Source organism: Globicephala melas, chromosome 13, assembly GCF_963455315.2.
Source record: "Globicephala melas chromosome 13, mGloMel1.2, whole genome shotgun sequence".
NCBI lineage: Eukaryota > Metazoa > Chordata > Mammalia > Artiodactyla > Delphinidae > Globicephala > Globicephala melas.
Genome location: NC_083326.1, coordinates 84069330 through 84081451, shown reverse-complemented (window position 1 = coordinate 84081451; position 12122 = coordinate 84069330). Strand labels below are relative to the sequence as shown.

At 58.6% G+C, this 12122-nt stretch overlaps 1 protein-coding gene across 27 annotated transcripts in view; it reads left to right on the top strand.

Annotated features, from left to right (window-relative positions):
• Positions 1-12122, top strand: part of NCOR2 (nuclear receptor corepressor 2) — a 221264-nt gene that overhangs the window by 132074 nt on the left and 77068 nt on the right. For all 27 annotated transcript variants that reach the window (XM_060310870.2, XM_060310873.2, XM_060310858.2 and 24 more), the window contains one exon: positions 2250-2348. In XM_060310870.2, coding sequence (XP_060166853.1) covers positions 2250-2348 — 99 coding nt within the window. The remainder of the gene's footprint in view (positions 1-2249; positions 2349-12122) is intronic.

Here is a 12122-nt window from a genome sequence, read left to right as displayed (position 1 = left end):
GGGGGGCGGAGCTCCAGGCTGGGAAACCCCAGGAGAGCTGTGTGCACCAGCTCCTCAGCGTGGCAGCAAGCGTCCTGGCAGACTGGACATGGGTTCTGGAAGCCGTGCCATGCCTGGCGCCCTAATGAAGGCCTTATAGGCAAGAGCGGCGATCTTCCAGGGTGCTGGATGGAATGACCTTTCTAGGTCCCCCTGATGGTCACTGTGCGCTGACACCCCTGATGGGAAGCCAGGCGTGTGGCTGGCGTGGGGTTTATCCTCATCCCCCTTTCGTAGAGCTGAGGCTTGAGCTCCGCCTTGCCCCCACACCCAGCCTGGAGCGGTGCCTCTTTCTGCTCAGGCTCCCTGTTGGCAGGTGGACACAAAGCGTCCCAGGAAACGGTACAGCCCCCTTTTGTGTACCCACGAGGCTAGGCTGGGCAGCGGCCGCAGCGGCCGCAGGTAGGAGGGAGCCGCTGGTCTGGGGGGCTGGACGTGGCCCTGTGTCAGAGTCGCCCGCTGGACCCCAGCATCATCAGGGCGGAGCCAGACAAGCTTCCTGAAAAGGTTTACTTTCTGGGGCTGCTGTTCCGGGTGTTCAAAGCAGCGTTTCGCCGAATCTCGTCTCTCAGACGGGGTGTCTGCCCACTCCCGGCTTTGCAAATACCATGCTACTGGAGGCCTCATGCTTCCTTGCTGCGGGAGGGCGGTCGGAACCGGATCCAGGCGGGTATTTTAAAGGGTAACAGTTGTTCTCAGCATCTGCCCTCAATGAGCCGATACCCATAGAAGGAGGGAGATGGGGCAGCGTGGGGAAGCGAAATCTCTCCCGGCCTGAAAAACCAGTGTGGAGAAGCGAGCTCTATAAATAGCCTCTCCTCTGAGTGCGCGACAGCTTCTTACTAGGGGTGTGGACAACCCGGGAGGCTCCAGGTCGGGTCTCCCCGGAGACAGAAGCAGGGGTTTCAGAAATTGGCAGTTGAGCAGAACTGTTTGAACGAGGGAATCAGAGGTCTCTACGCTGGAGAATAAACTTTACGGTGTCCTTTGGCTAAGAGGCAGCCCAAGCTGAGACTTAAATAGAGCTTCCAGAAGGGTCTGAAGCTGGGGCTGCCAGCTGTGCCTTTGGGGATTGGCGGTTCCTGGTGGTAAGTGAGGCCAGTGGCAGGGCGGGAGTTCGGTGGACTGGCCAGCCCGTGCCTGTCTGCTTAGGGCCAGCCCGTGGTCGCCCAGCACAGGAAGGCAGTCTCCTGAGTTGTTCGAGGGGAAGTCAGACACCCACATCCCCCAGTTTGCAGATATTGGCCTCTGATTCTAAAATGTTTTTCTTAACCATTTTGCGGGCCATGCTTGTGGTCCGGTTGAACTTGGGAGCAGCCTCTGTTCACAGTCCATTCTAGGAAGTGGATGAGGACGCAGGGGGTTTGAGGCCCAGCCGTCCTCTGCACCCAGCGGCCCTCACGATTGCCCCTCAGAGGCCAGTTCCGGGCTTGGCACCAGCACCGAGCATCACAGAAACATTTTACCTTATCTCAGTAACAGCTGCTGGCATGGGCGAGCTGTCACCTGGACTGGGCCCCGTGGCCGCAGGTGGCGGCATCGTCGTGTTCTGTCCGTCAGTTGCTCTCTGAGGACGGTGCCCTCTTACTGGTCCCGTTTGGACGAGGAGGTGGTGGGGTTCCAAGAGCGCCAGTCATGTGCTCAGCAAGTGGCGGTGCCAGGATTCAGACCCCGGTCCGCGGGGCAGAGACCGAAGCAGAGAAAAGACATAAACGTCCCAAGAGACGAAGAGTTGCGTGGCGACATTAGGCTGGATGCACGAAGCTTGAAAGAGGTCACTCAGGCCCCTAAATGTTAGGGAGGAGCAAGCTAGGGTGAGCGAAGGGACCCGAGCTGGGGAGCCGGAGGCGTTGTTCTCTGGGGCTGGCATGGCAGGTGACAGCTTCGTCCTTACGACTGCCAGTAGCACCAACCACAATGCGAAGAGGTTAACACCTCTGCAGGGTGTGTTCTGTGGTCCTAAGTCCTTTACACGTATGTGTGTTAACTTACTTGGTCTTCATGACAACCCTGTGAGATACGTGCTGTTAGTACCCCTACTACACAGGTGAGAAAACCGAGGCCCAGAGAGGTTAGGTAAGCTGGCCAGGGTCACCCAGCCAGTACCTGGAGGAGGTAGGATTGGAAGCCAGGCCTCTGGCTCCCGGCCTCCTGCTCTGACCACCTGCACTGCACACGCCTCAGAGTTCTTTTCTCTCTCCATCCTGCAGACGGTGGCTGAGTGTGTCCTCTATTACTACCTGACCAAGAAGAATGAGAACTACAAGAGCCTGGTGAGGCGCAGCTACCGGCGCCGCGGCAAGGGCCAGGTGAGGAGGGGGCGGGGCGGGCTCCCGGGCGGGCTCCCGGCATGCTCAGGGGCAGCGTGCGGTGACATCTCCTCGTGTTTCTCAGCAGCGGGTCCCTCAGTTTGGGCCCCTTCCCTGGCGGCTGGGAGACCCTCTCTGGGGGTGTTCCTCCTATCCCAGCAGCAGAGAAGGGACCTGGGAGAAATGGCCGCTTCCACCCTCAGCCTGGAAAATTCTAGAACTCCAGGCTTGGTGACCCACCGTCCCTGTGGTGGATTAGGGTCGCCTTCCCAGAGCAAGGGCCGGGCTTTCAGGATGACTTGGGCTGGTCTACAAACTTAACATTTAAAATTTAGAAAGAATTTTTGGTGTTTTGTCGCAATGCATATGTGAAAGAAAAAAACAGCCAGTACTTTAGAGTGCCGTTTTTCAGACATCAGTGCTTCGGATATGACTGAAGGATGATTTAAGTTAGAGCAGGACTTGGCAAACTATGGCTCTCGGGTGAGTCCAGCCTGCCACCTGTTTTTGTGAATAAAGTTTTATTGGCACCCGGCCATGCCCATTCGTTGACATATTACTGTGGCAGCTTTTCTGTTACAACAGCAGAGTTGAGTAGTCCTGACAGAAGCTGCAAAGCTTGACATATTCACTATCTGGTCCTTTATAGAAAAAGTCTGCTGACCTCTGAGTTAGACGAAAAGGGAATTCGTTTAAAAAAAGATTCTGTAAATTATGTTAAAGATGAAGGGGGTCAGTGGCACACATTTTAAAGGGGGCTCACGAGTGTTTTGGTGTCGGGGAGATGGAGGGAAGGGGAGGGATTTGTTTCACTTCCGGGCTGTTAAGAATCAGCCCAGAGCAGATGCTGGGACTACGGGGGTGAGCGGGGGAGTGGGCTTGTGCTGCAGGCGGAGGGATGCGGGCCGGAAGCTGCAGAAGCTCTGGGCACTGCTGTTAGATGCCGGACTGGAGGGGGTTGGGGCAGGCCCTTCCCTGGGGCCTCTGGCGTGGGGGACCGGACAGGGGAAAGGGACGAAGGCTGGGATTAGCATGTGCTGGGAGGACAGGACACAGAGAGGTTCTCTTAGGTGGGTGGTCCCTGTCATTGGCGTCTTCCAGCCCAGACCCCCACCCCTACCCCAGGGCCACCGTCTTCCCTTCCCAAGGCTGGAGAGAGCCGGACCCTGAGGGCATCAAGTCCAACCATCACCTGTGGGGTCCCAGTGTCCCCTATGAAACCGTCACTCTGTGATCAAGCCCCATAGCCTACAATGGGTTGGTCCACGCAGCTTCCTAGCCTGCATCCCGTGTCTCCTTTCTTGCTTTCTGGGAACTGTGCTTCAGGGGTACCGACCCACTTTTCTGTTGGCTAAGCCACATATAATCAGGGAAGCAAGTCTGCTGACGGGAGAGTCAACCCCTCACTGCATTCTGCACGTCAGGCTACGATGATTGAGACTGAGCATTGGTTGTCGTTGGCCTGGATCGTTGAAGGGTGGCTGTGTTTGGTTTGTGGATAGGGTTTTCCTCTAGTTTTGTGCAGCCACCGTTGGCCAGCCTGCTCGCCCGTCTAACAGATGTGTAAAACCGAGGCCTACTGGCTTGGCGCTATTCAGTTGTAAAGACCGAGCTGGGGCGTGTTAGAAATTGAAGCACATTTAGGAATTCGTCTAGACCGAGATGCAGAAACTCAAATAAATGCCGGGGCAGGGAGCATAAATGTGCCGGCATAAGAGGCAGTGAGGAGGGCGTGGCGTGGACTGTGGCAAAATAAAGGGGGAGATAAAGGCCCTAGATTGATTTTAAAAACGTTGTCGGCTATTCGTTGAGCATCTCCTGTGTGCCAGTTCTCTTGCTCGTCTTCCCAGTGCCCCCCGACTCCCTGCCTTCGTGGGGGCCCTGTGGGTGGGCTCATGAGGGCCTTGCTGGTGGCTGGGCTGGGGGCTCTGGAGACAAAAGGGTTCTGAGTCAGATGGGGAGAGATTGGGCCATTCTCACCCTGTGCTGAGAGCCACGTTTGTGTGGAGGGAGGCAAAGACTGTGTGCTGACGTCATTTAGGGAGGGGCTATCTCCAGATGAGTCCTGAGGAGTGGGGGGCCGTTGGTGCCCCCTGCCCCTGGTCCTGGCTGCCATGCCTCCCACTTCACGGTGTTAATGCCTTGCTAGCTGACTCATGTGCCCGTTGGACATTTGTGTGCTGACGCGGGGGACTCTGTGCTCGTTGTCTGGACCAGGTGTACACAGGTGATTCCGAGTCAGCATGTCGGTGGTCTGCCTGAGGGGGTCCATCGAGTAAGGGACCCCAAAGATGAGGTTGAGGGACAGCCTCTTGGGAGGACGAGGACAGAGGTGAGGGTGTCCTGGGCAGAGGGAACAGCAGGTGGAAAAGCGCCAGGACACGAGAGAGTGCACAGTACCCTTAGAGTCCTAGGAGCAGGGGTCTCAATACCTTCCAGGGTCTTACATGAATGAAGGGATGGAGAATCCATAGGAGGCAATAGGGAGTGGTGAGGCCCGGGGCTAACTAGAGAGCTTGTGCCTCATATCAGCTCCAGCTGACTCTTGACTACCTGGCCCTGTATTACCAGATCTGATTTTTGATGATGAGCTGGAGATAGGGAATTATGTGAAATTGCCTGACTTTTAAATCTTAGGTCACGTAAGAACCAATAACAACAAAGCACCGGATAGGCTGGGCAACTCACATTTGCTCTCGAAATCTGTCCTCAGCCCTCAGTATAAGACCTCTGGGCTGGAGTATGGTAAGGCTGAGGGAAGAGATAGGGAGAGGATTATGTGACTTGGGACAGAGTCCAGGGTCGGGGCCCTGGGGGCCCTGGAGTGTCTTATAGCAGAGGAGAAGCGTTGGCTTCGTATTCTCATCTGAGCTGTCCTGGGTTAGCTGTGGCGTCCTCAGTGCTGAGACGTGGGGCTTGTCTGGTGAGGTTTAACGGTCTGCTCAAGCTGGCATCTCAGGCTGGGGCTCCCAGGTTGGAGCAGGGATGCCTCTGCGCCCTGCCTCTTGCAGAAAGAGAGAAGAAGGCAGGGCACGAGGCCCCTGTCTCCTTGGGAGATGGGACATATCTTTGGGGCTCTGCCCTCCCTCTCATCGGCTGTGGCTGTGAAGAGGCGCCACGTGGCCCGGGCCCTGCTGGGGACGGAAATTAACGTGCAAACCCTGGAAGGACTCCTGTGCCAGGCAGATCCGCTGCCCTCACCACCGCCTGCCAGCCCTGTTCATAAGTATGGAATAAATGGGTCAACCCAAGTGTTGACTTTGTGGCCGTAACTCTTCCCTCTGCCCCGTGACAGCAAAGTAAACGGCAGACACACGAACCCCGCATCCCCTCTTGGTAATTCAAGGTGCGGTTGCTGCAGCAGGCCTGATGTGATAAAACCTGTGATCCTGCTGATGAATCTCCCAGGGAGACGGGTAGGGGTTCCCCAGCCTGGCACGGAGTGGGTGTGGGTGTATGTGCTTGGGCGCCTACACGTGGATGGACGGATGGGCACCGGCGGTGGCGGCCCCCCGTGGGCTGATACTGCAAGCAGATGGCGGTCGGGCGTCAGGCAGGCAGAGACCCTCTGCTCTGTGAAGCCAGAAGAGCCAGGTGGGAATGAGCCTGGAGAGCGATCCACCGTGGGGTGGGGAGCAGTCAGCCTCGGGGGCATAGCAGCCACCCAGGTGACAGCTCTGCTGTCCCATCCTTGTGTCCGATCCATCCTTGGCCCGCCTCTGGCAGCTCAGAACCCTGGGACAGGCTGTGATCCTCACGTGGTTCCCGTGGCTCCGGCCACACCGAGGCTGAGGATGGCCACGCGGCACCGCTCAGCTTGTCAGCCCGACAGATGCCCCTCGGATGGGCCCCTCCCGCTTCACTTCTCTAAGGTTGACCCCCACTCACCTCCACAGAGGCGTCGGATGCACGATGTTGTGTGGTCATCCAGCGGGCAATTATTGAGTGCCTACTGCATGCCAGGGCTGTAAAGCTTCTCCTTCAGAGCCGCACGAGGCCACAATCCTGCAGGAAGCTAGAGAGAGGGTGTCAGCCGAGCCCAGCTGTCTCGGCGTCTCACAGCCCGTCCCGATTAAGAGCCTCTGAGCTAGACGTGAGGTGGGACTTCCGAGGTGTCAGCGAGCGGGGCCCTTCTCCAGGCTGCCGCCTTGTAGAAGGTGCATTTCCTGAGTTGGCTGGACACGGCCCAGGGCCAGAGACAGAGGGGTACCCACCTGCCACCAGCACCCCTCCCCTGGTCATTCCCGCCATGGTGATGAGGGGAGGCTATCTCGGGCTCGGGGCTCAAGCCCCCACGTCTGGGGAGGAGGGGAACCCACGGTGGGAAGTTTTTCTCCCCAGATCGTAGGCCTTCTACCTTCTCCCGATACCACCATCCACTCCAGATTGGCCGTGGCCAGTGTCCTTGGGCTGTGCCCTCCTGGGGTCCAGGGAGGGACGTGTCTCGGGCTGAGTTATGGACCCTGAGATGGAGCTGGCGTCCAGCTGAAGTTCTTGAACTTTCACCTCGAGGATTTGTGGAAACACAGACTGCTGGGTGGCGCCCCTCAGTGGGGCTTGAGCATCTGCATTTCTAACAAGTGCCCTGGCAGTATTGCTGCTGGACCTCGGCCTTCGGGGTGTTTACTGGGGAGTCCCCTCCTGCCAAGGAAGGGGAGGGAAGGGAGCAGAGTGGCAGAAGGGGCAGTCGAGGCAGGGCACAGGCTCAGCGGCAGCCTGGACCAGCCCTGGGGGCGGTGCTCTGGCGCTGGAATGGCCCTTCCCAGGTGGGTAGAGGGGGCCATAGAGGCTGAGGGCGTTCGGAGCGGCGGAGGCCCCTTCTAGAAAGGGACCTGGCCAGTCCATCCTGGGGACGAATCCTGCATGTTTGCATATTTGCCAACTACACTCTACGGTGGTCCTGACCTGCCCCAATGCTTAAGCAGAGAGTGGGCCGCAAGATGTCACCTCGTGTGTTCAGGTGCCACACGCCCCGTCGCGGCCTCACCACACCCTGTGCTGAGCCCCTTGTTCGTCATTGCTGTGGTTGCCTTTCGACAGCGTGGATGGTTAGGAAAGGGGATATAAAATTCCTGCATGAAAAGCATCGGCCGACTGATGTGTCTGGTCTCAGACCCGCGATGACCCGAGAGGGCAAGGCCACCCTGGCGTCCTCTGCGCTGCTGCCTGGCCCTGCCGTGGCTGGGACACGTGTTGGCCGTTTGGAGTGTCAGGATGCCCTTCTTGTTTAAGAGAGGATGCCACCCACTTTCCAGAAGCTTCCCCGTATTCTGACAGAGGGAGACGCAGGAATTCTAGCCCCCTCACGCCCACCCCCTGCCAGCCGTGCACACCTGGGCTTCGGCAGGAGGGCGCCGAGCCCTCACCTCCTGGACCCCAGCCCCCGAGATCCGGCTGTGAGTGGCTGGTGAGCGTGTGGGTGGTGCCCCAGCGTCCTCTCCTCGAGGTGAATCACCGGCCGAGCCGGGGGCCAGCTTGGAGCACCGGTGACGGCACAGCAGTTTATAGTTCATGATTCATGGATGCAGGGGCCACATTATCCCAGCTAATTGCAGCACTGGAACCCAGGAATGCTGCGGTCAGAAGTCGGCTTAACTATGCAAACTGTCGGGGGGGGAACCGAGGCTGTGAGGCCAGCGCGGCCCAGGCAGCACGGCCCAGCTCCGCAGCAGTGACCGGGGGCGGCCACGTGGCCCTCCTGGCGATGGGGGGGCCATGCTGCGGAGGGAGCTGTCCCCGAGGGTGAGTGCCCCTGCTTCCATCCCCCAGGGTGATGCGGCCGCAGAGGGGAGGGGGCCCAGCTGGGAGCTGCGCTGGTTGGGGTCTCCTCCTCGAGGCCACATGGGCTGTCTTCTCTTCCCACGGAGGTGGGCACGGGGACAGGGCGCCCAGCCTCCCACTCCTGGGGGGTCATGGGGGAAGTCCAGGGAGGTGGTGCCTGCTCCTCCCCCACCTCTGGCCTGCAGGCCCCCTTCCCACATCTCTCCTGCAGGCCCCCTTCCCCCCATCTCTCCTGCAGGCTCCCTTCCCCCATCTCTCCTGCAGGCCCCCTTCCCCCCATCCCTCCTGTCTCTGTCTGTGTCCCCCGCACCCACCCTCCTTCATCTTCCCTCCCCTCCCCCGCCCCCCCTCCCAGCTCCCTGCCGAGGGACAGGTGACCTTGTTCCCAGTTGCTCTGTACTCCAGAGACTCCCGCGCCTCAGGCAGCTTGCACAGGGGACAGCGTGACCGGAAGGCATTCCAGGCCAGGGCTGGCCAAGCACAGCCCCCGGGGGGAGGGGCAGCCACCGTGCAGTCAGTGCCGGTTCCCAGACCCTGGCCGCCCCCCTGGGCCGGTGAGATCTACGGAGGGAGCGCGTAGCAGGCCCCAGACTGGGCTGAGCTTGTCCCTGCCTGCTGTGTGAGCGCGAGCGTGCTTGCCCCAAACCGCCACCCCGGCCGGGTGGGCCTCCAGCTTGGGGGTCAGTTGGACTTTCCCGGGCCGCCCAGGCCTGAGGGAGGCAGCCGCTTCCGCTCTGCTGGGGACGGGATTGTGTCCAGATTTAGGGCTCCAGCAAGCAGATGTCCCTGATTCCCTGCCCAGTTTTGTGCTAAGTGGGCAGGGACCTATGGGAGGCTCGTCTAGGCCCACAGTCTCCCAGACACATCCCGGGGGACGCAGTTCTCAGGAAGGCCAGGCCCCAGGGACCCAGCAAGCTGGGCTGCCGTTTTGGGAGACGAGAGACACGACCTTCTCATGGGCTGTGAGGCAGTGGCAGGGGAGACCCAGCTCCCCGTCGGCACCGTCTGAGGCGGACCACACCAAAGGGACAGGAGGACGTGGAAAATGTGAGTGTGAATCAGTCAGACCCCAGGAGGTGAGAGGCTGTGTGGGGCTGACAGACCTCCCATCCAAGCGTTTCAAGCTCGGCTAACAAGAATCAGGAAATAGTTACCAGAAGAGCAGCATTCGTGTGCCTGGGCCAGCTCCAGCCACAACAGGAGGGGGCCCCGGGGGAGGGCAGGCGGCGACCAAGTTCCGGTCTGTTTTGTCCTTCCATCACAACGTCACCATTCTAGGTGATGCCCCAGTGAACAGGACAGACGAGGTCCCCAGAGCTGTCACGTCCACGTGGGAGAGGGACAGTGCACAAGTAAATTAGCATGGTTCTTTCAGGTGGTAGCAACGGTTACAGACGGTAAGCTGGGGTCAGGAGGCGGTTGACAGGAGAGAGGGCAGCTTTTAGGGAGCAGACTCTGAAGGCTTCTCAGAGGAGGGATCCTTTGGGCTCCGACCTCAGCGATAAGAAGGAACTGGTCAGTCAGAGCTGGAGGGAGAGTCTCTCAGGCAGAGGACACAGTGAGTGCAAAGGCCCTGAGGCAGGAACAAGTGTGGCATCTTGCAGGAGGAGAAGGTGGGGATTAGGGAGGTGAGGTGGGCAGGGGGTAGATCGCCCAGCCTTGTGCCGTGGACCACTGATTTTATTCCAAGGAGCGGGACAGGATCGACTGTCCTAGCAGCTAGCTCCTTGCAGGCAGAACAGACGTCACGGGCGAGAGTGCTGAACGTTGCTCAGGTTCTGGGGACACGCCTGTGTGCGGTGGCGTGCTGGTGAGTGTCTAACAGCCAGCTTTCGGGGGGGCGAAGCCCCGACTGTAGCGCATGCCGATCACCATGGTGTAAATGCTCCCATCATGCTGATTCGCTGAACGTGGAATTGGGAAGGGGCCGTGCATAGCGCCTCGGGGGACGGGACCATATCCTCCTTCTGCCGTGTGGATGCAGTGGCATAGGAGAGCACCGATAACAGCCAAATGGAGTCAAGTAATTGGGAAGGGATGCATTTTGAGTACTTAACTACCATTGTTTTTATGATAATTTCTTTAATTGTAAGGTTGTGCATTTCCATTTTGAATAATGGCTGTTTTTAACAACTAACCTGCAAAATTCATGGAAACTGAAGTCTGCACTTGTGAGCTGGTATGCGCTGGCCCAACACACCTATATCTGTGTGTCTTATAAAGGCCGCCCTTCACGGGCCAAGGCGGCATCCCCTGCCTGCCTTTTCCTTCCAGGAAGACACGTGAACTGGATCAGAATGGTGGGGGCCGAATGTCAGGAAGGGGCTGCCAGCAACAGAAAACTCTTGTGTCTTGGTCCTGACCCCTGACCCCACTCCTCCCACCAACCTTGGGCTCCTGCGATCTCCCTTCCCCCACTGCCAAGAGATAGGGTGTCTCGAGGGCAGCCCCCTCCTGGATTTGCTCACTAGAGGCACTTGGCACGTAGTACATGCTCAGCAGAGTGTTTGTTGAATGAATGAGTGAGATTGTGCCGCAGTCGGTGTTGCTGGGTGTCGGGAAGGTCTCACCAGGCGTTTAGAGGACCCGTCCTCTGAGCACTAAACCTCACCGGCTCCTCCCTGGATGGTTGGTCCCACCTTTTCACTGGACTCTCTCCTCTCATTCTTGGAACCAATGGCCACCCCTTGACCCACTGCCGCATCGCCCTAAAACACGGCATGGAACACATCAATCCTGCCCACCCTCCACCTTCTGAAAAAAGCCCTCAGTGGCTGTCCACAGCTGTCAGGGCACCTCCCGTATTTCCGAGCACGGGCGTTAAGGCCAGTCAGGCTCTGTAGCCAAGTCTGGTATGTCATTCTGTAAGGACCGTGGGCGATTTCACGTCGGCATGCTTTTGCCTGAAGAAGTCCCCTCCCTGAAACGTCCCCTCTCACCCTTCTCCGCCAAAAGCCTCTGGAGATTCAGCTCGGAGGCCTCCTACCTCGTCCCCGCTGGTCAGGACGCGTCACTGTCACACCTGCCATGTGCTGGGCCTTTTTAAAGCTTTCTCGTCCCTGCAGCCTCCATCGGTCCTGTCCTAGCTCCGAAAGGTTGGGGACTGTATTTTCTGTGAGCGTGCTTGTGGAGGGAATGAACAGTTTGGCTTAAACGGGGGTGAAGAGGGGCCTGGGATTCCCCAGGGTGAGAGGCAGAGCACCTGCCTGTAGGATCTTGCTAGGAAATGCTGTGTGACCTTCGGCGGGTTAAGGTCTCTGTGTCTTTGTGCGCTCTTCTATAAACGGAGACAGTGCCAGCGTTGTTGGGAGGATTTTATTAACTGCAGGTATCACATGAGGAGGAGAAAGCCTCGTCACATGTTCGTGTGCTTCATCAGCATTTGTTGTTTGTATTCATATCATTTTCTGCACAGCTCCCAGCCAGTCTGGGGCTTCAGCACAGAGCACGCTCAGTCTGTCCAGCACTCAGCGCTCCGGAAGTAGGGGTCCCTCGGGGATTTGAACTGATGGCTCTGGCTAACCATAGATCCGGGCAGGTTTTCCTCAGAGCTGTGCTGTGGTTTGGGAGGGACGTTCATGACCAAGCACTGGGCACGGAGCCCATTGTCGGCGTGACCGATGGCATGTCTGGAAAGCAAAGGTGAACCTCATCCTGCGCTCCGGAATCATTTGAGACGGTGGAGTCTGGCTTCTGGTTCTTCTCCCGTGTCCACAGGCATCCGCTGCTGCCCGTGGCAAGGGTCCTGGACGTGTTTTGTGAAACAGGGACCCCCGGAAGCCTTGCTCCTCACGCTGTCGTCCGGCAACCAACAGTATCTGGCGTCCCTGGGAACTACCTAGAAATAGAGGGTCTCGGGCCTGCCTCAGGCCCACGGAGTGGGAACCTGCATTTTCCCAGTATCCCCAGCTGGTTCATGTGTGCATTTCAGTTTGGACAGTGCTAGCCGGTAGCAGAGGTGGGCACACTATGGCCTGCAGGCCGAATCCGGCC